Consider the following 25,000-nt stretch of genomic DNA (forward strand, 5'->3'; position numbering starts at 1 on the left):
CTCCCTCTCTGTGTAGATGCGTACAATGAGAACGACCTGATGCTTTACTGGAAGAATGGGAACGACTCTCTGAGGACGGATGAAATCGTCTTGTCACAGTTCTTCATTGAGCATTTCCAGGCCTCCAGTGGCCTGGCTTTCTACAGCAGCACCGGTGTGTGTGTGTGTGTGTGTGTGTGTGTGTATGTGTGTGTATGTGTGTGTGTGTGTAGTTTAGTAACCTGAATTCATGCTGAAAGGGCTCAGGTGTCTGTTTACAAAAGGGATGCCAAATGGCCAAAGGTATGTGGACACTCCTGTTCGCATACTTTTGTGTAATTCTGGTCTGGTGCTCTTTATCGGGGTTCAAGCCTCTTAGTTTTAATGAAGGTAGATCCCGGTGCAGCTCTTGGATAAATAAGTATTTAAATAAAACAAGGTGAAATAAATTACCTGGTCAGAACCCACAGGCAGATGCAGCCTGTTGTTTCCGGGAGTCACTCGCCAGAAAAGCTTCAAATCCAGGTTCATAAGGAAATGGTTTTCCCAGTTTGGGTTGGAAGAACTTGGCGGTTCTGACCTCAAACCAATCCAGTACCTTTAAGAATGAACTGGGACACGGACTGGGAGCCAGATCCCTGCAGCAGGTTCAGCTGTCTTTCTTTTTCCTTCGGTGTGAATGATGGGTGTCTCCCTGTCTCTTTCTGTCAGGTTGGTACAATCGACTGTTCATCAACTTCATCCTCCGGAGGCACATCTTCTTCTTCATGCTGCAGACGTACTTCCCCACCATGCTGATGGTGGTGCTGTCCTGGGTCTCCTTCTGGATCGACAGGAGGGCTGTTCCTGCACGAGTCTCTCTGGGTAAGACCAAACATTACATCAACATGAATTTTTGACTGATTTGGGGTAGAGGAATCTGTGGTTTGACTTTCTAAAGACACTGCTCAGTTGAAAATAATCTTGGTTTTTCATAAAAAGTCCAAACTCCTCTCAAACTAACTGAACTAAAGGTCAGAGGTCATGTTACATCTGATGTAAAAACACACCTCTGCCTCCTCTCCCTGCAGGTATAACCACGGTGCTCACCATGTCCACCATCATCACAGGAGTGTCCTCCTCCATGCCTCAGGTAACAGCTGTGTTTGTGTTCAGTACACCTCTGTGCATGTCGACAGTACATGAGCTCCGAGGATCCAGTCCATCGGTTGTGCATGAGAATTCGTGCGTGTGTGTCTTTGTCGTCCAGGTGTCATATGTGAAAGCAGTGGACATCTACCTGTGGACCAGCTTCCTGTTTGTCTTCCTGTCTGTCATCGAATACGCGGCGGTGAACTACTGCACCACTCTGGAGGAGATGAGGAAGATGAAGAGGGGGAAGGTCAGCTCACAGCAGCACACTGACTAAACAGGGAGGGAGACAACTCATAGTTTGCACCACATCTCACTCTAGTGGTTAAATAGAGGAATTACACCAGGTAACGCTCCAGTCACATCCTCCTGCCTGCAGCCTGGAGCCTGTGGGTAAAAGCTGATTCTAGAACTGCTATTGATTATTTCATAAACATGCATAAAGGATTGTTCGGTGTTTGAGTGTATAAACACAGTACGATCTCCAGCATGTTCTCTGCCTCTGAATACTCTCTTTGCCGTTCCAGATCCCGTCCACCTTCAACGCCAGCCAGGCGATGGCCTTCGACGGCTGCTTCCACGATAATGACATGGAGCTGACCCCGTTCTCCCGGGTGGCGCCCACCCCGACCTCTGACCCTCTCACTACCCCGACCCAAAACCCAGACATTCGCCCCACGGAGGGGACTCGCCTCCGCCGGCAGCGATCAGTGCGAGAAAACGTGGACCTGCTGGTGAGCAACAGCTACATGATCGACTCGTACTCCCGTCTGGCCTTCCCTCTGTCCTACCTGCTCTTCAACACCATCTACTGGAGCCTGTACTCCTGATCCAGCATGAAGTGAACCGTGAACTCCACTTAACTGAGTCCAAGTGTTGAGTCAGAGAGCGGGTTGGAGGATTCCTCCTCTCCTCGGGGCTCCACCAGGCTCTTCACAATTAACTCTTGATCACAGGAGTCCCTGTTCACATATTCAGCTCCTGCCTCAAAACTAATCATGTACTTTGCAGAAGAGACTGAGATAAAAGCACTTGAGTCCCTCGGCCTAAGTAGGGACTCTCTAATTGTTCAGTTTCACCCTGACGTTTGTCTCGTGGGAGTGGGTTGAATCTTGAGAGTAGACTTGGAAAATAATGAATCCTGATTTTTTTTTTTCTTTTTTAATAATCTCTACATGTGGCTCCTCTTTCTGTGCATCACTGGTTATTAGACTTATGTTGAACTCCTTGGCTAGAGGGAAGTACTAAATTAGGCTCAGATTTATGTGAAAATGTTTCCTTTTGATGAATGATGTGATTGGAGCAAACCGACTACTTGTAATACGTGTATTTTAATCTTTTTCTCAATACATTTTTATTTTGTTCATGAGGATGTAAAAATAACTTTATGTGCTTGTTGAACACTTAATGTTTTGAAAGTTAAATAACACTAAATTTGTAAATATTTTTGCTTTGATGTGCATCAAATTTCCTTTTTTGAAATTTCCAGAAGGTCATTTTGTATTGAAAGATGTGCAATTTCATAAACCTGATTTTAAGTTGTTTTTTTTGTTGTTGTTTTATAGTATTGACACTTTTGTGTCTGAATTTATGAACTAATAAATGAATAAAGGAGATAAAATAAAATCAATAAAAATCACATCTGATACTTAACAGATTTTATTCAAAGTCCAGTCAAATAAATCAAAGTGCTCAAATTGATTTGGACACAAAAATTCAAGATGACAAATTAAACTTGACTATCCAAGTTATGAAGGATAATCAATCAAGCCTAAGGGGAATTTATTAGACTCTTGTCCTATCAAGTTATGTCCAGCTACATAATCCAATAATTTAATTTCAATCTGAATTTGTGAATTTTAAAGGGGAAAAAAGGTTCTTGAATCTGAAATGCACAATTTCCTTAAGGGAATTTAAAAGATGGGAATTAAATCCAATAAATAAATGATAACATTTTTTAATTTCAACATCCTACATTATTTTAATATCACAATTAATTAAGTTAATTCAGTTAATTAACTCAGTACTGTAAAATCCTGGCTATAGCCCTGCAGGTGCAATTAAAATATTTTAATTATCTGATTTTATAGCAACATTCAGTTTCCATAGCAACTACAGTGTTTGTGTACGTTTAGGGAAAGTAACGTTAACGGGCGGTTTTATGGACGTAAACGAAGAGAAAGTCCACAGACACTCTGCAGGAAAGCCAGAAATCAAGTCCGACTCCGGCCTTTAACAGAGGGGAAGGTGACAGGTGAGTTCCTGGGTCAAAGTCGGTGGAAACAGCTCGGGACGGAGCCCGCTTTTTTCTTTTCTTTTCTTTTCTTTTCTTTTTTTTTTTTTTTGCGAAAAAAGCTAAGCTACATTAGCTGTAGCCGTTAGCCTCGTAAACGTTACTGTTATTGTTCGATTTGTGGACGTTAACGAACCAACGGTAGGCGGATAATTAGAGGCTCAGTTGGCCGCCACTTTGCTCCTAAAATGCCGTTTACACTGCGGATGATAAGAGGTTATTAGTTCGGTTAACTCAGCTTTCACTTACACAAGTGTGTTTGTAGGTTTTTCCTTAGTGAACCTCTCCTAATTAAGCTAACAACAAGACGCTTATTTGCGTTTTACGGCTTGCTGCCGAGAGGACTGTTTAACGTTACCGAGTACATACCGGAGGCGTCCTGAAAGGTAACACAAAATATTTTATTTATTGATTATTTTGGGGTTCTAAGAGGGAAAAATCGACTGAAAATATGTACTATAAATGCAAATTTTTAGTCGCTTTTAATGGCAGATGTGTTTTGAATGCTAGAAGGTTGACCTAGCTTTGCAAAGTTTGCTAGCAAATGCCGTGGGAAATGTAACGTTAGCTGGCTGTTAACGTTAAAATCCGTTAGTATCCGGAAAGTTTGGACAAACCAGATATAAATGAGAAGTCAAAGTTTATTTCCATGTCACTCCAAATAACTAGTTACTGGTCGAGTGAATGAATCTAGCTAACCTAACACAATCTGACACTGTTTTGAAGTGACGTGAAACAAAGTATGTCCCTGAATAATAAACATGGCAATTTATTAGGAACACCTAGCTAAAACTAATGCAGTCTGAAACAACAGTGCTGCAGTAAATCCTCCTTCATGAAGGTTATAATGTTCAGATTCTATTGAAATTGCTTTAAAAGGTGTTATTTTGGAGGATGCAGTGTGTGGTGCTGTACTGCATTAGAGGGGTGTCTCTTTTTTAGCCTACCCTCATTGATATAAATGGGGGTGGACAAAATAATAAAAACACCTGCAATGCAGTTCAACAGCACCACAAACTGCAGCCCTTAAAATGACTATTAAGTTGAATTAACACCTCTCTGAAACAGGTTCAACACAAACTGAACAATATGACAGTGATGAAGGGAGGATTATTGCAGGACTGCTGTATTGGACTGCATTAGTTTAAGCTAGGTGTTCCTAATAAACTGCAATATGCCTGTGTGTTTATCCAGAAGCCAAAGATTTTAGTTGCACAGCTGAGAGCTGGTTTTCTTCCCAGCCACTGAGGTTGGTCAGTTAAAAAATATTAAAGAGAAAAAATTGATTGAGTGGGCTCAGCTTTGTGAAGTGAAAAGCGATTCCCTTTTTCTTTTGTGCTGTTCAAATTAAGATGTGTTAATTTACTATGAAATGGTTCAGTTACATTTTGTCTCAAAATCCTGAATATAAGGAAAGGTGGGTTATTCAGTTAGTATTTATTCAGATATCTCCAGTACTATGTCATGTATATATTTATGATTTATGAATTCTGTGTTAGACAGTAGCAGTCTGAAGATCTGACTGTGAGAGATGCTTAAGTTGCTTTTCCATTTTTTTGCGCTGTGGTCCTGGCTTGTCTGAGGTCATGGTGTTTTGTAAGCCCACGTAGACTGGGCATAATTATTATTAATTCATATAAAATGTATACCTAAACATAAAAAAGCTGATTAAGAGTCCAATCTTTGGATGTACTGTTTTTGGTCAGACTGGCTTGTGAGGTCGATGTTGAGTTGCTCATTTAGTGTCTTTGCTGTAGCAGAAACATAAAGTGAGAATAATGTAAGAAAGTTTGTTGACGTGTTAGAAAATGACCTCACTACAATAGGTCTCAGTTGAGCCGAGAGATTGTTTGTTTTGTCGGACCAAGTGTCAAAAACTTAAAAATAATCAGTTGTGGATCTATAAAATAATGACTGCGTATCTGGTCATCACAAACAAATATAAGATCCTGTGTCTGTTGTTTACAGCAGCTCATCCTGCTGCAGTTTTAGTCCACGTTGAATAATGTAGTTGTTGCAGTTTCCATCATGCCACCTGCTGTTGTGACTCATTTCCTTCTCTCCATCGCTCCCCCTGCCAGTCTCCGTGGTGACCATCGACAGCGGCAGCACTCGTCCCGTACAGTTACCCACCAGCCCAAGTCACATGACGTCAGAGCAGTATCCACTGTGTCCAGCTAATCCACAGGTGCAGTTAACGCTCGGAGCGCTAGGTCCTGGATACTACTACTTCTACCAGGTACTGTATCATTAACCTCACTGCACACACATACTCCTGCAGTACTTATACACCTAATATATACATAACCGCACAGCACAGTCACTCTTCAACACTACATGAACTTGTCTAGACTTGTTTAGTCAACTTCATTGTAAGAATTCAGTCTGAAAACCAAATATTATTTGTTAAAAGTCAAGTTATTTTTATTTTTGGAACCCAAAAAATTCCACATACATTCATACACACACACTCCATAATGGACTTGACGATCTGTACAGCGTATGACAAACACTATCCGTAAACCCTTAATCTGGATAGGGAAAAACTTATAAAAGAAGGTAAAATGTACAGAGTACACAGAAATAACAACACTAAAGTTGATTTATTTAAAGAGTGATTTTTAGATAAATGTTTTTCTTAAAAGACAATTGACCCTCTGCTCCTAAGTCATCTTGAGGCCAGTGTTTCAGTCTTTAACCTGTTCACAAAGACTGGATAATCTGACTGATTGTTGGGGCCCGGGGGTCAGTGGCCTTGTCACGGGAGACAGGGAGGAGGTTGGGAGGGGGAAGTTAAAGCCGTGAAAGCAAAACTGATGTAAGTGAAACGGAAAGGTATCCGTGGGAGGGAAAGAAGAGAAGTGAATGGTGGGATGGGAGGAAGGGGGAGCTTCAGGGAGGGAGAAGGAGGAGTGGAAGCTGCTGCAGTACTGCGATGTGATTGGTGGTCACCGGGCCATGTGCTGACCCTCTCAAACTGTAGCCTAACTAGGGCTTCCACATACATTCATACGCACACACACACACATAAAGTTGTGTGCACCCCCCTGTTGAGTGGCAGGGACATGTGAGCTCCTTCACATTTGCTATTCTGGGCAGGGGAGGAGAAAAAGGGGGGATGGAAAGGGAGGGGGTGAAGCAGGGGGGAGTAGAGGGTCTTTTCTCTTTCTGCATGTGGCTGAGCGATCGTGAGGAGCTGCTCATGATTTTGTCTCGTATTGTGTAGGCTCTTGGTGTGTGTGGCCATAGCAGTCTTTTGTTTTATTCCCACTCTAGGCCGTAGAAGATGGGCTGCTGCTTTAGTAAGGAGCTCAACCCCGGCCTGCAGAATGAGAGGAGCAGTCTGTTACAGCCCCCGCTCCACGATGGGCTGAATGAGGTGACAGAGCGGGTCAGGCAACACGCTGAGGCTGTAGCTCAGCATGTGTGCTTAGAGGAAGAGAGGACATGTGCGCCAGACGGACCGGACCGGTGGAAGCTTCTGGAAGATAACGGGAGACGTCCAGAACTGGACAAAAAAGTTTGTACAAAGGTCGCTGTGGCCAACATGGACGGCACCACGCAGAGTCAGAGGGATCTTAAACCAGCAGGCTTTCAAGAGGAGAAGAAGGCTATTATTATCACAACCAGGACAAACATACATACAAACACGGACACAGAGGCAGGCGTGGTCCACACTGCCAGGCCCAGCTGTGAACCGGCTCCCTATAAGGAGGTGCCCACACAGAGTCCAGTCCGAGAGAAGATTTTAGAGAACGCTACACGCAGGGCTTTATGGTTCAGTCAGCTCCCAGAGGGGCAGAAGCAGCACAAACCGGCAATCCCTTGGTCATCTCCCGCCAGGTTACCCTCTGCTGCCTGTCGGGGCAACGTCACAGTGAGTGAGGTGTCAGGTGACCAGTCGCCGCTGGTCACTATGAGTCAGGGGACACAGCAGGATTCCCCCGAAGCTGAGCACAAGGATGAGGAAGGTGGGGAAGTCTGTGTTGTCACGACACTGTGTCAGGATTTCCAAACAAGGACCCAGAGCTTCTACAGCATATGTTCCATTGACGCCGATGACCTTGAACATGACCATGATCACAGTCAATCCGAAACAGCTGGAGCAGAAACAGCTGCTCTGCCCTGCATAGTGGAGTCTCCGATCCTCAGCCAATCAAACGTAGAGGCATCTACAGTCTGTGAGCAGACATATGTCACAGAACCTAAAATGACCAGCCAGTCACATGATGAGGAAGCAGCACCTACACAGTCACATGCTGCTGAACAGTCTCCCAGTGTCCTGTCACACACACACTTTGATAGTTCACTTCCAGAAGAGCAGAGCACCTCACCTCTACCTGTTGTTTCTCCACAGCTGGTAGACCCTCCGCCTGACCCACTGCCCCAATCCAGCAGTCACATGAACGGCGAGGACCCTCAGGCATCCACACCACACACTGAAGACTTGAACTGTCAGACAGATGAACTGAAGGATGACATGTTGAGTGCATGTGTGGAGGAGGAGAATGAACGTGTGGAGAGTGAGACTGTGAAGCAGTCAGAGGAGATGACGGTTACAGAGGAGTGTGTGTGCGTGGAGAGTGTGTGTACCGAGGAGCAGACTGTTTACCTGGAGGACCACGGAGAAGCAGACACCACAGAGGAAACAGTGGCTGAGATCCAGGAGAAAGAATCGGATCAGAGTGTGAATTATGTCTTAGATCCTCTTGACGATCGTCTGCACGAGTCTCTCGTCGTCAAAGAGAAGCACATCCAAAGTTCACAACCAGCCACTGAATCACCTGAACTGGAAACTTTCAGTCAGAGCCTCAGTTCTCTAGAGCTTGACCTCAAACTGTTGCACATGGAGGATGATCCTCTCTCTGGAGGACATGTTGAGATGGATAAACCCTCCGTGCAGAGTCAGGCCATCCCTCTCAGTATCTGCAGAAGCCATGGTGAGGAGGGTGATAACGTCCACAGCGCCACAACAGATACAACTCTTACAGAGGTGTCGTCATTTTCCACCATCTCCGCTGTGTCGTCACTGCCAATCGAACTTGCTGCTTTCTCCTGTCACACAAGTCTGACCCCTCTGTCAGATTTAACTAAAACCACATTTCACCAGTGTGAATCTAACACATCTGACAAATTAGATGTTAATTCAAATGATCCAAGATTTGAACTGAGCAGCATTAAGCCTCCTATTCAAGATACTGAACCTCCATTTACTGAATCTGAGCAGAGCGACACCAGATTTGATTTCTGTGACACACAGGTCGACAGCTCTGACGTGAAAACTGAAGGTGAGGTGGTGTCAGGCTCAGACGAGCTTTTCCAGGATGTCCTCATGAGCGGAGATGACAGACAGGCAGCCAAAAAACCAAAACCAGAATTTGATCACAGCAGCGAACATGTCGAGGGAGGTGATGTTACAATCAGATTAACTGAAACAAGCCAAAACACCTCTCACCTAGAGACCAGTGATGAAAAATGTGATGTGTTGTCTGAGCGCTGTGACGACTGTGCAGCTGTGAATACAAGCATCATGCTTCAGGACCCTGAGAACGGCACTGAGGATTCAAGTCTCAGTCCTCCCACACTGCCTCCTCCAGCTGAAGGAGAGCTTTCTGTTATCGCTTCCTCCACTCCACCTCCCTCTTCCTCCACTCCACCTCGCTCTTCCTCCACTCCACCTCCCTCTTCCTCCACTCTACCTTCCTCTTCCTCCACTCCACCTCCCTCTTCCACCACTCCACCTCCCTCTTCCTCCACTCTACCTTCCTCTTCCTCCACTCCACCTCCTTCTTCCTCCACTCCACCTCCCTCTTCCTCATCTCCTTGCGCAACCTTTGAGGAAGACGAAGAGAGTTTCAGTACTGCTACTGTGAGTGAAAGCAGCCCAGTCCTAATGAATGAATATCAGCTGGTGAAAGTGTCTCTGTGCGAGTGTGGGGAAGAAGAGGAGGAAGAGATGGTTACACAGGTGACTCAGATTGATCCCGTCTCTTCGTCAATTCAGCATCAATCTGCAGATGATTTAGAACATCAGTCCCACAGTCCACAACCATCTTCTGAACCACCAGAAACATTTACCTCGAGTGTTTGCCATGACTGTGAGAGCCCTCAAGTCGAGGTCAGCCCACAGCATGACACTGCGGACTGTTTACCTCACCCTGGAGATTCATCACCTGGAGTTCACCTGGAGGGAATTAATGAGGTGAACATGTCACCGGAGCAACACCCCGCACAAGACGGTGAGATTCCTCCAGAAACTCCCAATGCTTCAGCTACAGAGACACTGTCTGAAAGCATCGAGGTCCACGCTGACATGATTCCCACTGACTTGAGTTGTCAGGATGAAAGCACTTTGTTTTTGGACCAGGAGGACCACAACATGATCACAGTGGACCCGGGTCAGATTGACGTTTATGCCTCAACTCCGTCTTACGAGATTCACTTCCGGGGTCATGAACTGCCATCAGCCACTGAGGAGGGAGAGAGGGAGGGAGGGATGAGGGAGATGGTGTCCGAGCTGCTGGGAGAGGACGCAGACTCCTCAGTTTGCCGCCTCTATCCCCATCCCTGGATCAAACTGGGTCTGGAGGACAGCTGTGACGGGTGGGCTCAGGGGGCGTCCAAGACCGAGTCCAGCCAGGATGAGAGCAAGATGGGCAGTGACACGGAGAAGATCCCAGCCTCGGTCTCAGAGCTCCAGCCCTCCATGGCTCTGCTGGGAGCTTACCCCTACAGCACTGTGATGCCTCAGGGATCGTGTGTGTGGGACTGGCACACAGATTGCTCCCAGTCTGTAAGTGTTCGCTCAATATGTGGGGTGGCTGGGTTGAGTTACATTCAGTTTGTCTTATCCCCAAAAGATTTAAAATGTTTTAATGTGGTTCTGGGTGGAAAGAAAGACTCAAGTGTCTGGCTAGATGATAGAGGAGGATAGAACACACAATGAACAGGTCAGGACTCAGCATTTACCACTGGAATGAAAGTCGGTAGAGTCTTACATACACCTTCTTCCAAAGATGTTATATTAGTAGTGGTCATTGTTCACACGGATGTCCTTGATACACAGTCTCGGTTCTATTAGAATGAGATAAGAAATTATGTAACATGCTCATAATACAGGTATGCAGACCACTTGTCAAACTAGAACAGCACTCAGAGAGACCTGTGTCAAACACCATACATCAGACCTCAGGAAAAAAAATCAGACTCACAATAAGTGATCTGGATCTGCACCAAAACTAACTTCCCCGATCATCCCTCCACCAGGTTTGGTGCAAATCAGTTCAGAAGTTTTTCTGTAATCCTTTTTTTTCCCTGGATTTTTATTTTTATTTTTTTGCCTTTTGTTTGACAGTCAGCAGTGGAGGGGTTGATGGGAAACACAAGGGAGAGAGAAGGTCCGTAGACAGAATTGAACCACGGACGTTGCATTTATGTGGCATGCGCTGTAACCATTTGGCAAACCAGAGCGCTTCATTTTTGTGTAATCCTGCTGACAAACACACTGACACTGGTGAAAACAAACTCCCTGGTGGAGGTAATAACAGCCTTGATATAAAAGGTTAGATTAAATCAGATTCAGAGGTTGTGTTATCTGAAAAAAGCCTGTGTCAATTCAGAATCTGTAGTAAACATTCATATTGATTTTCTCTGTTCTCTATAAATAATTCTCCCACATGTTTTTAAAAAATCTTATAAATCTGTTTGATTTAACTTTTCATATCAGACTAATACTGTGCACATTTTCATTTCAGGAACCTGTTGCTGCTCCAAGCCTTAACCCTGATGCTGAGGTATGGACCAATCACAACTTTAACTTGGACATCCCAGACGCCGCGTACCCTCAGGCTCCGCAGCCATGGCTTCCATTCTCCAACGATCTGACCAATAACGAAGGTACGCTGGAGTCACCTTTACCTGGACCCCAGAACTAAAATAAACATTCTGTTTTCAAATTATGATGTTCACTACATTCCAAGAGTGTGTGATCTATTCTTTGAACAACACAAAAACATCATTGGTTAAAGGATGTCAATGCCTGCATGCAGACTGTGGTTACGTTGTGGTGGTAAGATGCTGTGGGGCTGATTTTTTATCTTTATTTTAGGGTATGTGCCAGAGTTCCAGCTGGAGAACATGGGGCTGGTCGAGGCTGTGGCTGATCCTGCTACACTGGAGTACCAGACCCTGACTGCTGAAGCACCTATAGTTAATGGAGAGTCCTGTGACCCACCTGTCTCAGGTATGAATCTGACTTTTGTTTTTCCAGTTTATATGAACTGTACTTATGTTTCAACACAGTTAAACCACAATGACTCTGTGATCTCAGATGTGGTAATGACATCCTCTGGTTTCAGATGAGATCAGAGAGGAGCTGAGGACAGTTCTGGAGTCCTGCCTGACCAGGTCACAACTCACAACACATCACTTCTCTGAGTTCTCTGGAAGAAGTCATCAAATGTTTAGCTGATTATGAACCAAACATGTTGTTGAAGCATAAAAACAAACTCACAATGTCACACCAATGCACTGATAACAGTAGAAATACCATTGTGCACTACATTGATTGTGCAATACAATCATTTTGTTTTATTAGTTCTTTGTCCAGCATGTTTGACATGATGTAACCCCTGGCAACCCCTCCAGACATTCCTCAGTAGAGGATTCTTCTTATCAGATCCTCTGTCCCTCCACAGGGAGCACCTTGGCAGCGACCTGTACCTCACATCTCAGATGGACAGTGACCAGTACGTTCCCATCTCAACTCTGGCCAGCCTCGACCAGATCAAGAATCTCAGCACAGACCTGGACCTCATCTCCGACATCCTGAAATGTTAGTGTTTATTTATGTGCAGAAATCTCTGACTGACATTTATTGTTTCGATTTTTATTCAGGGTAGAAAATTATATACAGATAATGCATTAATCATTTCACCAATCAATTTCCATTCCAAATATCTCACACTTATTGTTGTTTCTGAGACACTCTCCTGTCTTCTGATTGGATGTTAGCCCTGCCACTGGTCCAGGTGGCTCCGTGTGGACAGAAGGTTCGGCCCAGACAGAGTCGATGTGTTATCATCCTTCGTGAGATCCCCGACACCACTCCTCGTGAGGCAAGGCTCCACCACCTACGCCGACACAACCTAACGCCTGTCATACTCCTCCTATTAGCAGAATAGTTCATTTCTCAGTTCAGTACTAGTTGCTGTCAATAGTAACCATGGATTTTTAAGTGTAAAGTTTATATGTGACGGTGTCAGTGTGTTTAACATTACTGTGGTGCAGGAGGTGGAGGCTCTGTTTGATGGTGAGGACCTGCCCAAGTTCCTGAGCTGTGAGTTTGTAAGCAACGATAACTGGTTCATCACCTTTACATCCGAAGCCGAGGCACAGCAGGTAAAAATACAGCCAATAATCACTGAAGTAATGCTTTTATTGTTTACAGTTTAGAAATGTTGATTAGAATAGGCTTCAGTGTAACAGGAAGACCATAAAACAGCTGTGATATGGTGTACTTTATGCAATGAAAACAGACAGTGACGTGTTTCTATTCTTCTTCAGGCCTACAAGTACCTCAGAGAAGAGGTTCGGGTGTTTAAGGGAAAGCCGTTAATGGTGAGGATAAAGGCCAAAACCATGGCAGTCACTTCCTACGCTCCAAAAAATGGCTACAGACCCGCCCAGCTGGATCAGTGTGGCAACCATTATGGCTCCTACTTCACCCCGACGGCCTATCAGCAGCCCTGCCCCACCCACATGCCAGCACAGCAGCTATACGACTTCACCAGTGAGATGTGGGCATCAGCTGCTCCAGGATACCAGGACTGTGGTGAGGTGAGGCCTTTGATGTCGGAAACGCTTCTCAGGATGACATGTAACAGGAAGACGCTTTATTTTTGCATCACCATTGCAACATTCATTTTCCTTTTCTTTGAATTGTGAAGACTGTTGCTGGATGCGGCTCATTGAGTGTGTGAACAGTAGAGGTCTGTGGTGTGTGTGTGATTTAGTTTTCATCAAGCTACTTTTTTGCCCGTAGCCTCCATCACTGAATGATTTCATGAATGGATTCGCAGCAGCTTCCAACTTCAAACCTCACAACCCGCACAGGCTCAGGTAGCTACTTGTGATCCTGCGTCTGTGTCTGATGTTGTTTTGCATAATTATAATAAGAAAGAAATGTGTGTACACTTCCCATTCATCAGCAGTGATAATATTTTTGTTATCATATTAGTATGGCTGTCAGTCTGTTGTTAATTTTGGAGTGACCACACGCCGGTCAACACAATGTTTCATCAATAACATCTTCCAGGAGAGGCTCGAGGTGGTCGACCTCTGGAGACCGTTGGCAGCACCATCAGAATGACTACTCATACTCATCAGAGCACGCACCAATGGATCGCTCCTCTTCTCCGACGAAGCCGGGCCGAGGGCGGTCGCGGGGCAACATGCGCCGTCCGAGCAGAGGCGGAAAGACGGAGCCCCACAAGCAAGTCTTGGCACCCACTTCTGACCGGGGAAGGTAAAAACATGAACTTCTCAGATTTTCAGACATTTGGGAATAAAGTCTCCACTGTTTGTATCACCAAATGTAGTCCTTCCATATCTGCATAACTAACACAGGTCATGTAGTTGTAGTGTGCAAAAAAAAAAAGTTGTACATTAAATTTTGACTGTAATGTCACTCATATTGTCCTTCCTCTGAATAACAAGTTAGCATGAGTTAGCATAAGGTCAAACAGACTGACAGGGAGCTCATTCACTGTGTCTGTCATTTGTCTCAGTGCTACACAGGGAGAATAAATCCTGCAGACTGACAGCAAGTCGTACAGCACTTTACTGCACCGTGTGTTTCTTTATCTTTTCTGGTGTATGTGGATAAAATACACAAGGAAACAGTAGAACCTGCAAATCAGTAGAAGGAACTGCTGAATTTTTGGATTTATGTCTGAATTATACTTAATCATCAGGTTGCCGTAGTTACAGCCATGTGTGCTGCGGTGTGAGAGTGAGTTGTAACCTGAGGTGAAGATGTTTTTTTGTTTTTTGTTTTTCTGAGAAGCTGCATCTTTATGTAATTACAATTCTTAAAAGGTGCACATCCATAGCCGTCTACGGCTGCACAGACACACTGCTGGATACTGTAGGTTGAATGATGCTTTAATGCAGAAGTGTGAATCAACCTTCAGTATCAAGGCTCTGTTTCTCTGCAGGAGAGGAAACTTCAACCAGAGGAGGAGAGGAGGAGCCAGAGGAGCAGATTTGTCATCAAGCAGTCGTGTAAGTAGCCACTTAGCTTATTAGTGTTTGTAAAGTTTGTTGAGACTCGATATTTACTGTGTTTGTTTGTGTAGAATCAGTCACCTCCTCGTCAGCCGTCTCCTCCTCTTGAGCTCGGGCTGACGAGCTTCCCTCCTCTTCCTCCAGCAAACACTGCCATAGCAACTGTACCTGCAGCTAACGGCAGCGTCAAGGTAACCAAGTTCTCTGTCTGTCTGTCTGACACACAAGGTGACAGTCTGTTTTCAGACTGAAAACCCAGGCAGTGTGAAGTCACATGCACTGATGGCTGAACTGTGTTATGATTGTCACAGGATCCAGTCAAAAGCAGCAGCCCCTGCGCATCAGTGCCAACAATGTCAGAAGAGCCTCTGCCAGTCTCACAGCAGTAAGTATCCTGACACAGATTTACCTCTGCAGTAAACTCTGCATTAGCTCTTCTGGTTCATTTTCTGTTTTGACATTTAAATATTCCTCGAGGTTCCTTTACTGTTCCCCTCGGCTTATAACATGATTGAATCTACAAGTGTCTGAAGTTATTTTTATTTTTCCTTACTATTGAGATATTTCATATGTGGTTCAGTTGTCATGGCACCAGTTGTGGTCAGCTGTGTGTATAGAGATTGTTCTGCTTGTCTCCATAGAAATGTGATGGAGAGTGCAGAGACGAGTAGTGAGGACAGACCTGCTCAGCTCACACAGGAACCAGTCACAGTAAGACTTGCTCAGCTGCAGTTTCAGCTAATATATAGTGTTGATTGTTTCTACTGTTTTTATTTAAGAGCTACTCTATTTAAAATAGCATCTTTTTAATCTAAGCATATCAGATGAGCTTGTGGGTCTTTTTACTCTTTCCATGTTTAATGTTCGTCTCTGTCCATATCTGTCAATCCCACCGAAACATACTGTCACAACGGGAAATACAAAAATATACTAAACTAGAGCCCGACCATGTGTTTGACTATCCTTACTAAAAATGTCACTAAACCTAATAAAGATAATAATAATATAATATAATTTAATATAATTTGAATTATAATAATCCGATTAATATGGATCTTGTCGGTGAACGCAAAGATGCTTAAAGAAAGAAGAGTAAATACTAAGGAATAAAAACTCATAACAGCTAAGTTTTGAGATATCTCTTGACTGAAAAAATATTCTTACGAAATTTAATACTAACTTTTATTTAGTGCATCAAAGCAGTGTGACCTATAACTGCACATACTTTGTTGGTTTTGTTCAGCTGTAGAAAGTTGATGATAAGTAACAAATAACAGTGTTTTCTGGCCCCAGTGAGTGTGAAGACCTGAGTGGTGTAGAGACGATAGTTCAATACTTGAAAAGGACATTGGATCAATTTGATACTTGAAAGCCATTAATGAGCAGGAGAGGAAAGGTGTGACAGACACTGACCCCATCTTGTGCTGTGATTGGTCAGGAGTCCAAAAAGCCAAGCTATGCGGAGATCTGCCAGAGAGCGTCGTCCAGTGAGCCGGCCCCACCTGCTGACCACGCCGCCTCCGAGGCAGAGCACATCCCAACCTATCCGGGCCACACCCCTGAACCCAGCTCTGTTACCGTGGTGATCATATAAGATGGACAAAGACAGCTATGTTTTTTTTTTTTTTTTTTTTTTTTTTTTTTTTTTTTTTTTTTTTTTTTTTTTAAATTGGTCTTATGTGTCTTATAAGCTGAAATTGTATTATTGTACAAACAGGCTGCATGTTTGAAGATTTATCAGCATATATTACCTTAAGCCTTTAAATCAACTCAATTTAGGTCTGGATCTGGAAACTGAAGCCCTGATCAATACTGGGGGGGGGGTCTTACTGCTGGCTGGTTTAGGACAGGACGGGCTGGTGTGGGCTCGGGGGCGTTAACCTCTCAGGATGCCAATTTTAGACGGAAAGAATGTGTAAATGTTGAGCCGCTACTTTACATTAGTTTTATTTCTTGGTTTGTGGTTCAGGTCAGTTTATCGGGAGTCAGGTTCCATTTTGATTTAGTCTTGTTTTGCTGATGGCACCGGCACTTCTCTCCTGGCTCTGTGTGTGTGTGTGTGTGTGTGTGTGTGTTGATTTGTCTCTGTACAGGACGTTCTGCCATGATCCTGAACTGGTTTTGGTGGTTTTTATTTCCATACATCTTTGTTATGCTTTGGTCTACAGGGCAGCTGTGGGCACACGTTTGTTTCTCTCTCAGTGTTAGTGCCATTCACCCAGTTTGTTTCGGTTTCAGATGTTGGTGAGATGTCAAAGGTCCAGTGTGTATTAGTGAGTACTGGGAGGATCACACCTCTGTATTGATTTGATCTTGCTAGTCGAGGAATCAAATTGAACTTGAAGAGCACTGAATCTCAATCCTTTATCTCCGCATGATTTGTTTTTTCATTTTAGAATTTAATTTATGTCATCTTTTTATTTATGTTAGACAGGAGTGCTTTTGTGTGTTAAAGCTTTAGTCTAGTGGACGTACCTCAGTGTCGCAGCGCCCACTGTTTCGGACACAGGTCGTCCCGTAAAGGGAAGCATGCTTTCAGCTGTGCGGGGTAGTTAGTTAGTGAGTGTCCATAACCAAGCACTGTTTCAGCACAAAGAACTTGAACTGTATTTGGGAACTTGAATTTGATTGTATTGAGTCCAATGTTCTTCTGTTTAAAATATAACATTTTAAATGTAAAGCAGTTGCCATGGAGAAAGAGCAGACGTGGTTGTGGCACATGTTACTTTGTCTGTACAGATGTACATAATACTGAACAAATATTAAAGAAGTGCCTTTGAAGTTACAGATGTTAGCAGATGTATGTTGTTTTGTGTTTATGTATGTTGATGGGAAGCCAGTCATAGCTTCACTACACCACTCATTTCTTCTTTTTGTTATGATGTTTTCACTTTACTTTTCTAGTCTTCATTTATACATTTCCATCACTAATATTCTTTAAGTACAGTGGTGATGGACACAGCAGCAGAGTCACAGCAGCGTCCACACACACACACACACACACACACACACACACACACACACACACACACACACACACAGAGGCTTTGGGTAAGTTCGATGACATTCACTCCCTTGGTTGTGGTTCCTCCTTCCAACCAGCAGATGGAAGTTGAATCACATTGTAACAGTCATGACTCCATTATGTGGCCCCACCACTTGTTTACAATGAGGATGATTTGATTCTTGGAGGGCTATAGCCCTAATGAATGGGATGAATAATACTAATGAAATACGGTGTTATTAGAAGAACAAATTGATGCTCACATATGTGTCACTGCCATATTAAGCTTGTTCAGTCATACTGGACTTAATTAAAAGCTGCTTGACCTTAAATATTAATCACATTAATCTGTTGAGGTTTAGTTTCCACATGCAGCTGTTGAATAAAGAATGACCACATTAAAATGCAGTGGAGAAGACAGGCAATCTGTAAAACAGGAGAGCATCGCTGACCAAACAAAGCGCAATCAAATACAGCTGTGTTTGGCTTCAGAAAATAAAGATAAATCTTTCTTTAATTTCAAAATGTTGCACGCTAAGTGTCCTCAGACAGTCCAACCCTGAGCAGCCGCAACAGCAACGACATTCATGCATCAGTATCAATAATCTCAGGCAATCTTCTGCAGAGTGGCAACCTTTAATATTTTATACAAATTTGACATTTACCTAAGTAGAATTTTAAATGCAAGACTTTTACTTGTAATGGAGTATTTTTTTACAGTAATAAGACACATTTACCAGCTGACTTCCTCCTTACAGTCAAGTGTTAAAGTCACTCACATAATTGATCATGTCTGCTGAGGGAAGAGGGAATAGCCAATCAGATATAGATTGACCCCACACCTGCAAAACTAGGGTTTATTCAGTGGAATGTGTTTCTAAAAGAACATCAATATTAAGAATTATAATTATTTAACGTTTTTTTATTTTTGTGAAATATTTAAATATAAGTATAATAATTAACACACATACACACACACACACACACACACACACATACAGTATATATGCAGACAATGGAAATGTTTAGACAGTGACTGCAAATAAAATCAATTGCCAGATTTATTTTTGTTTGTTTTCAGCCCTAATAAATGTTTTTTTTTTAAAAAGGAAAATAAAAAATAAAATGAAAAGACAGCATCCCACCAGACATTTAAGTTGAAATATGTTTAAATAATAAAATTATTTAAAAAATATATATTCTTTAAGTTTGTGAGTTAATGAGGTATTTTGTGATTAAATGCAGTGAAATTAAACTGTTGTAGGTGTGGTTGCTCGCTGCGCCCCCTGCCGGTGATGGCCGCCGCCTCCTCCCTCCCTCCTGCCTCCGTACAGTCACGTGACACCAGCGGCAAGAAGCTGCAAACGGCGCTGACTCGGAGCCTCATCATCATCATCATCATCATCATCATCACTACCACCACAGCCACAACCACCGCAACAGCAGCGTAGAGATCCGACCGAGCAACCGGGCTCTTTACCGATTCGAGGAGCCGGGCGCCATGGCGGGCCCCCGTTAAAACGAGCCCCAGATTTATCCTCTTTGTTCTTCCCTCGACGCTTCGTAGTGTTTTACGCGCCTCCGCCGAGGAGGGGCCGCCGAGGAGAAGCTCTCCCTTTCCGAGCGGCGGAGGAGGAGGAGGAGGAGGAGGAGGAGGAGGAGGAGGCAGGAGCAGCAGCAGCAGCAGCAGCGGCAGCAGCAGCAGCAGCGGCGGCGGCGGCGGCAGCAGTTGAACCGGGGAGGTGATTTCTACGGTACGAGCCGAATGGCGGACCGTGAGGCGTCGCCGATACCGTTGGAGATCCGAGCCCGGCTGGCGGAGCTGGAGCTGGAGCTGTCAGAGGGTAAGACATGAATAAAAACGGGGCGAGAAAAGCGCAAGCATTCTCCCCCTCTCCTCCTCCTCCTCCTCCTCCTCCTCTTCCTCTTCCTCCTCTTTCCCCCTCGTTATCCCGTTATCTCATCACCAACCACCATCACACCATCACCATCACCATCCGCACCGGGAGCTTTACCTACCAACGGAATCTAACCGTTCATTCCTGCGGCCCCCTCCGCCTCCTCCTCCCGTCCCCTCCCGCTCCTCCCCATCCAGATGTTTGTCAGCCAGGGGACCGGCCTGGACAGCCCCGTGCAGCCGGGAGAGGATGAGGGCAGAGCGGGAACACACTGCGGGATTCGGCCGCTGCTCTTTGTCTCCGCCGCGGTGCCGTTCATTAAAAAAAAAATGAGACACAACCGGTTGTTTGACCTTGAGATGTTGACATAATCATACCTGTGTGTATGTGTGTGTGTGCGTGTGTGCGTGCGTGTGTTTGTATGTGTGTGTGGTCGTGTTTAATAATAGCATTGCGATGCAACGCTGCGTGACAGCGCAGCACAGAGGGGCAGTTTGGGGCTTTTGATGCCCGTGATCTCAGCCTCCTGCCTCTGTGTTTTCGGGGCCTGCGGAGCAGCTGAGGATGGGGAGGATGCTTGGGAATATTTTCCTCCTCCTATTCCTTCCTCTTCTCTCTTTCCACACACAGATGCAGCAAACTCTCCCCCTCTCTCTCTCCCTCTCTCTCCCCCTCTCTATGGGCCATTGAATCTCAATCACAGCTTTCCACCCTACTGTTATTTCAATACATCTCAAACAGGAGCAGCACATTTCTGCCTTATATAATGGGGATGGCATATTTTATTCATACAGGCCTGGGCAGGCCTACATTGTGAGGGAGGAAGCCTAGATACATGCTGGATGCGAGCCACCTTGTTGCCTGAAACGTCCATTTGTTGTGGATAATGTGATAGACGTGGAGATTTGTGTGACTGCGGTTCGTCACAGGGAACTTGTGTTTAATTACGTCGCTTTGCTTTGCAGTAAAAAATCAGATTTATTGGGTTGAAGGTTGTTTTTTTTTTTTCCACTCGTCTGTCACTTTTGTCAGAGCTGCAGTGAAACTTGTGTCAACCTGCAGCTGAAAATACAGCGACAGGCTCTCCGGGACGACGGAGAATAGACTCTGTAAATGCAGAATAATTCAGCGTGAAAAGGCTCAGATGTATTTATACGTTCAGACGAATCAGGAATCTGCAGCTTTAATCCAGAAACATCAGTCCTGGCCTTTGAAATCTCTGAAAGCAGTCAAACCTCGACACATCAAACTGTCCCGTTTCCCTCTGATCAGCCTCATCATTCATAAAAGCCTTTATTTTCTCCCACTGCAGTGACACACACACACACACACACACACACACACACTGAGGTAAAGCTGTGGCAGCTGCAGGCCTCTCGGAGCTCCTGTTCCAGTCGAGAGTGTTTATCAGAGCAGAACCTGCTGCTGGCAGATGTTATTAATGATGGAAACGGCGAGAGGAAGTTGAAACGTCACGGCTGAACGTCAAGACAGTGTGAAACACTCCAAACACTCAGGTGTGTGTGTGTGTGTGTGTGTGTGTGTGTGTGTGTGTGTGTTTAGAGGACTGACAGGGTTGTTGGTGGATCACAGCAGGATGGAGTCTTGACAGGCCTCCTGATCATGTGATGGACGTGTGACAGGGCGAGAAAGTGTCTGCTGTTGGTTTGTGAGGTGGTGATCATTTAGAGAGAGTGTATGGCTTTGCGTGTGTGTGTGTGTGTGTGTGTGTGTGTGAGTGTGGTCATTACAAAATAAGAGCGTGCTGTGCTGCAGAGCGTGCTGGGTAAATGGATGGCATCTTTTCAAAGAGGCTTAAAATCAGAAGGGAAAGAAAAACACGCAGAGAATTAATCTTCATTTCCCTCTTTTTTTTTTTTTTTACCCAAAACGCCCCAAAAAAAAATCTCGGATGTGAATATTTACTAGTTTTAATAGCAAACAGAATATCTTTTGGTTCAGGGCTTGTTTTGAAAACGTCACCTTGGAAAATGAATCTGCAGATTCATTAATAATGGAATTAATTCTTCCAGTTCTTATCCAGTTTACAGTCATATCCTCACATTTCCTCCCTTTAGCTGAAGCAATTTCGCCTCATAAATCTTCATTTTATTGCCCCGTTGATGATTCACTTATATTAAATAACACCCTGAAAAGATGTTAAGTGGAGATCAAGATGTTTTAAGCATCTTGACATTTATCACAAGAAAATCCAGAAGCTCAGACACAGATTTGAAACAGAAACTGTTTGAGAAAAGCAGCAAAATCTCATATTTGAGAAGCTTGAATCAGAGAGTTTTCTGCCTTTTTGTTCGCTTGAGATGTGATTGATTAATCCTCATTTAATTGTCTAATCATTTCGCCACCTGTGCGGTCACCTAATTAAGAGAGGTTTGAAGTATTTTGTTCAACAAAAAGGATTCTTCTTCTACAAAACTAGTGGCGAGGAAGTAAAACGAGGAGGTTTCCTTCCACAAAGACGTTTGTGTTTGTGTGAAGAAGCCGAGGCAGCAGTTTTCTCTCAGGTCTGACGGGTGGAGCTGCAGGATGGAACTTCTTCCTCCTCTCCGTCATAGAGAAACGATCCGGCGCTCCACCTGTTTATTAGATAAACTGGGGAATCAGCTGAGCTCTGGTGAGGATAAAACCCCTTTCCCCCGTTCCCTCTCTCAGCGTCGCCTACATCACATCATCTCTGCCGTCTCACTGTGACCTTTAGGCGTTAAGGCGCCGCTCTCGGAGCATTTAGCCGGGCGCCCTCACGCAGAGCGACCCGCAGGCGGGACAGACGGCGGAGCTGTCGATGGACTTGTTGGACGTCAGCGCCGAGATGTCCGGCGGACCCCCGAAGTAACCTCTCAGGTGTGGTGTCGGTGTGTTTAACGTCCTCTGGAGGTTTTTGTGTGTGATGGATGAAGTCCAAGGTGTTAAATATGAAACTGTCTGAGCAGGAGGAACAAAGAGACTCTGGGCGAAGACGAGGGAATGTCCACACATGCATATTTCATCAACAAAGTGCCGCTCAGGTGTGAATCTGTCGGCACATTTTCTCCTCTGCTGAATATTTCATGTCGTCGTATCAAAGCTCTTTGAGTCGGTGAGGGGCGATCGTGCCGATTCGCCTCCACATTCTCCCTGCGATCAACTCGGCCCGAGTTTCTGTGTGAACATACACTCACCAAACACACACACCTGTGTCCTGCAGCGGTGCGTTTCAGGTCAGTGCGGCCTGAATGTTTTTCTCTATCTGCAGTGCTTTTAATAAGGATTTTCATGAATCATCTATGATTAATTACTCAATCCTAATCAAGCTTAATGACTGAAACTATGAAGCTGCTGAGGAACGAGGCTCCACAGGAGAACTGGTGATGTTATCTGAAATCTGGAGGCCTGTGATGAGACTCACAGTGTTTACAGGATATATAATGTAAATATGTAGTTGTGGTTTCATGTCGCGCAGGATTTATTCAGTAGAAGTTTTAAATTGTTCTGATCGTGAAGCTACTGAAGCTGCTTTTAACTTTGCAGCGGCAGAGATTTCAATCTGGGAAATAAAGCTGTAATTAGTTGATGAATTGATTAGTCAATCACCAGAGAACTAATCGACAGTAATTTTGACAGTTTATTGTTTGAGTCATTTATCAGTCACATTCTCTGGCCACAGATTCTCCGCTGTGATTCGCTGCTTTCCTTCGTTTTATATCACATATATAAAACAAACACGACATTTGAAGCAGAGCTGAACTTATATATTGGTTGTATCTATATATATATATCTAATCTAATCTATAATTTAGAAAGTGTTTCCATTACACAGTTTATCCGTTAGAGTTAATTAGTTAAAAGACAAGTTCTTTTTTTAGTGCGTCTTTAAAAAATCTAAACTTAAATAATCTGTTTCTTATTATTTTTTATTTTATTTCTATTATGTCAAAAAAGAAAATGGCTGATATTTCATCCCCAGATTTTTCTGGGATTCTCAGATCTCGTCATCAGACTCAGCGCTGCAGCATCTGGTCAGGATTTCATTTTAAACTGGAATTTGTGTTTCTTACAGTGCGGTACATTAGTTACAGAGCCGCTGCAAAACATCCACTGAGACTTAGTTTGATTCCAGCAGCTGGAAGTCGGACCAGTCGGTGAATTGTGAGGAGGGGTTTAGATGATGATGTAACTTGATGAAACTCATAAACCTCCTGAACCTGCAGTCGTTCAGCGAGGGGTTTATAAACCGTAAATTCAAGCTCGATCGCTGCTGCTTTGTGAAACTGACAGAAAAAACAAACTCAGATACTTCACTCTGAGGGAGATGGAAGAAGACAAAAGGTCTGAGATGTTTTAGATTTAGAATAAGACATTTGATGCAGAGCTGCGAGGATTAGTCGATTAGTCGATCGTCAGAAAAACAAGAATTTTCATAATCTGTGAATCATTTTATCCATTTTTCAATCAAAACCATCAAATATTCTCTGGTTTCAGCTTCTTAGATGTGAGGATTTAATACTTTTGTTTGTCACATTTTAGTTTTAGAGTGTTGGTTTTATAAAACACGATCTGAATTTATTTCCTTTGGCTGTGGTAAATTCAAACGATGAATTAAGAAGTTATTTAGATTAAACGTCAATGAAAGAAATCTTTAGTTACAGCCAGTTTTTCTAAACTCTGACTCATGTCGGTCAGTACCGGGGCGAGTTCTGAGGTTTGATACCCGCCCAATAATCAATAATTGGGCTAAATTTGACGGAGCACGTCTGCAGAACAAAGGCCGTGTGGTTTCCGGTTTGAAATCGGAAGCAGACCGGTGACAGCTGAGTGAGCAGCGCGTCGGCGTCTTATGAAAACAGAGCAGCTGTCAGTCATTTGTCGTGCAGCCTGTTGGAAATGACGTCCGTCTCCAGCCGACGCCTGTTGAGCTTCATCAGACCACAATGAGCAGAACTGGGCTGTGGGCCGGGCCTGTGGGTGTGATGCTTTATTCCACCGCTCGCACGAGGAAGCACGGATAAAAGGGTGATTGACTGGAAATCAATATCGGGATGTTACATCATAAATTAAATGATGAATAAATCCTTCAAATCAGGTTTCATAAACACTGCAAGCACTGACTTTATTTCAAATATAGTGTAGACGGAAGATGAGATGAGGAACCAGGAATCAGCTGGATGAAAACGATTGCACATCTTCAGGTTGTTTCCCAGCTTTGTTTTTCTTTCTAAACATGTCACCTAATATTATAAATCCAATATCCTATCTCCAATCTTTAGATAAACTGAAGGATATCATGTTTTTATTTCATCTTCTTCTTCTTAAGATGAATAAACCATTTAAAATCTAATTGGATTATGGTTAACTCATGAAAAGCTGTCCTCTGTGGAGACATAGGAAATCAAGGAGAAGCGCTAACTCATA

At 43.9% G+C, this 25,000-nt stretch overlaps 3 protein-coding genes across 4 annotated transcripts in view; all 3 read left to right on the plus strand.

Annotated features, from left to right (window-relative positions):
- Positions 1 to 2,733, plus strand: part of LOC111671407 (gamma-aminobutyric acid receptor subunit rho-3-like) — a 25,789-nt gene extending 23,056 nt beyond the window's left edge. Inside the window, exons 7-11 of one of the 2 annotated variants that reach the window (XM_023428493.2) lie at positions 17 to 154; positions 691 to 843; positions 1,050 to 1,111; positions 1,229 to 1,360; positions 1,638 to 2,733. In XM_023428493.2, coding sequence (XP_023284261.1) covers positions 17 to 154; positions 691 to 843; positions 1,050 to 1,111; positions 1,229 to 1,360; positions 1,638 to 1,940 — 788 coding nt within the window. In that variant the 3' untranslated portion in view covers positions 1,941 to 2,733. The remainder of the gene's footprint in view (positions 1 to 16; positions 155 to 690; positions 844 to 1,049; positions 1,112 to 1,228; positions 1,361 to 1,637) is intronic. The other variant, XM_023428492.2, reaches the window with a different exon arrangement.
- A 3,854-nt stretch (positions 2,734 to 6,587) lies between these two features.
- On the plus strand, positions 6,588 to 17,474 carry LOC111671409 (uncharacterized). The gene is made up of 15 exons (XM_023428496.2): positions 6,588 to 10,196; positions 11,158 to 11,299; positions 11,511 to 11,645; positions 11,761 to 11,809; positions 12,100 to 12,236; positions 12,416 to 12,519; positions 12,692 to 12,802; positions 12,968 to 13,240; positions 13,446 to 13,522; positions 13,719 to 13,928; positions 14,620 to 14,686; positions 14,761 to 14,880; positions 15,001 to 15,074; positions 15,331 to 15,400; positions 16,128 to 17,474. Exons 1-15 carry the CDS (start codon positions 6,690 to 6,692, stop codon positions 16,281 to 16,283), a joined length of 5,232 nt encoding a protein of 1,743 aa, XP_023284264.1. The 5' UTR covers positions 6,588 to 6,689; the 3' UTR covers positions 16,284 to 17,474.
- A 1,593-nt stretch (positions 17,475 to 19,067) lies between these two features.
- LOC111671408 (disco-interacting protein 2 homolog C-like) overlaps positions 19,068 to 25,000 on the plus strand; it is a 45,490-nt gene continuing 39,557 nt past the window's right edge. The window contains exon 1 of the mRNA XM_087179904.1: positions 19,068 to 19,537. Coding sequence (XP_087036030.1) covers positions 19,459 to 19,537 — 79 coding nt within the window. The 5' untranslated portion in view covers positions 19,068 to 19,458. The remainder of the gene's footprint in view (positions 19,538 to 25,000) is intronic.

Source organism: Seriola lalandi, unplaced genomic scaffold (assembly GCF_002814215.2).
Source record: "Seriola lalandi dorsalis isolate HSWRI2012SDOR001 ecotype SW California unplaced genomic scaffold, Sedor1 jcf7180002054876, whole genome shotgun sequence".
Taxonomy (NCBI): domain Eukaryota; kingdom Metazoa; phylum Chordata; class Actinopteri; order Carangiformes; family Carangidae; genus Seriola; species Seriola lalandi.

Excerpts from the sequence above, each read along its gene's own strand:
- LOC111671409 (XM_023428496.2), top strand. The coding sequence starts at position 6,690 with ATGGGCTGCTGCTTTAGTAAGGAGCTCAACCCCGGCCTGCAGAATGAG. Across the intron at positions 12,803-12,967 it reads CCGAAGCCGAGGCACAGCAG|GCCTACAAGTACCTCAGAGA; the intron begins GTAAAAATACAG and ends ATTCTTCTTCAG. Across the intron at positions 13,929-14,619 it reads CCCACTTCTGACCGGGGAAG|GAGAGGAAACTTCAACCAGA; the intron begins GTAAAAACATGA and ends GTTTCTCTGCAG.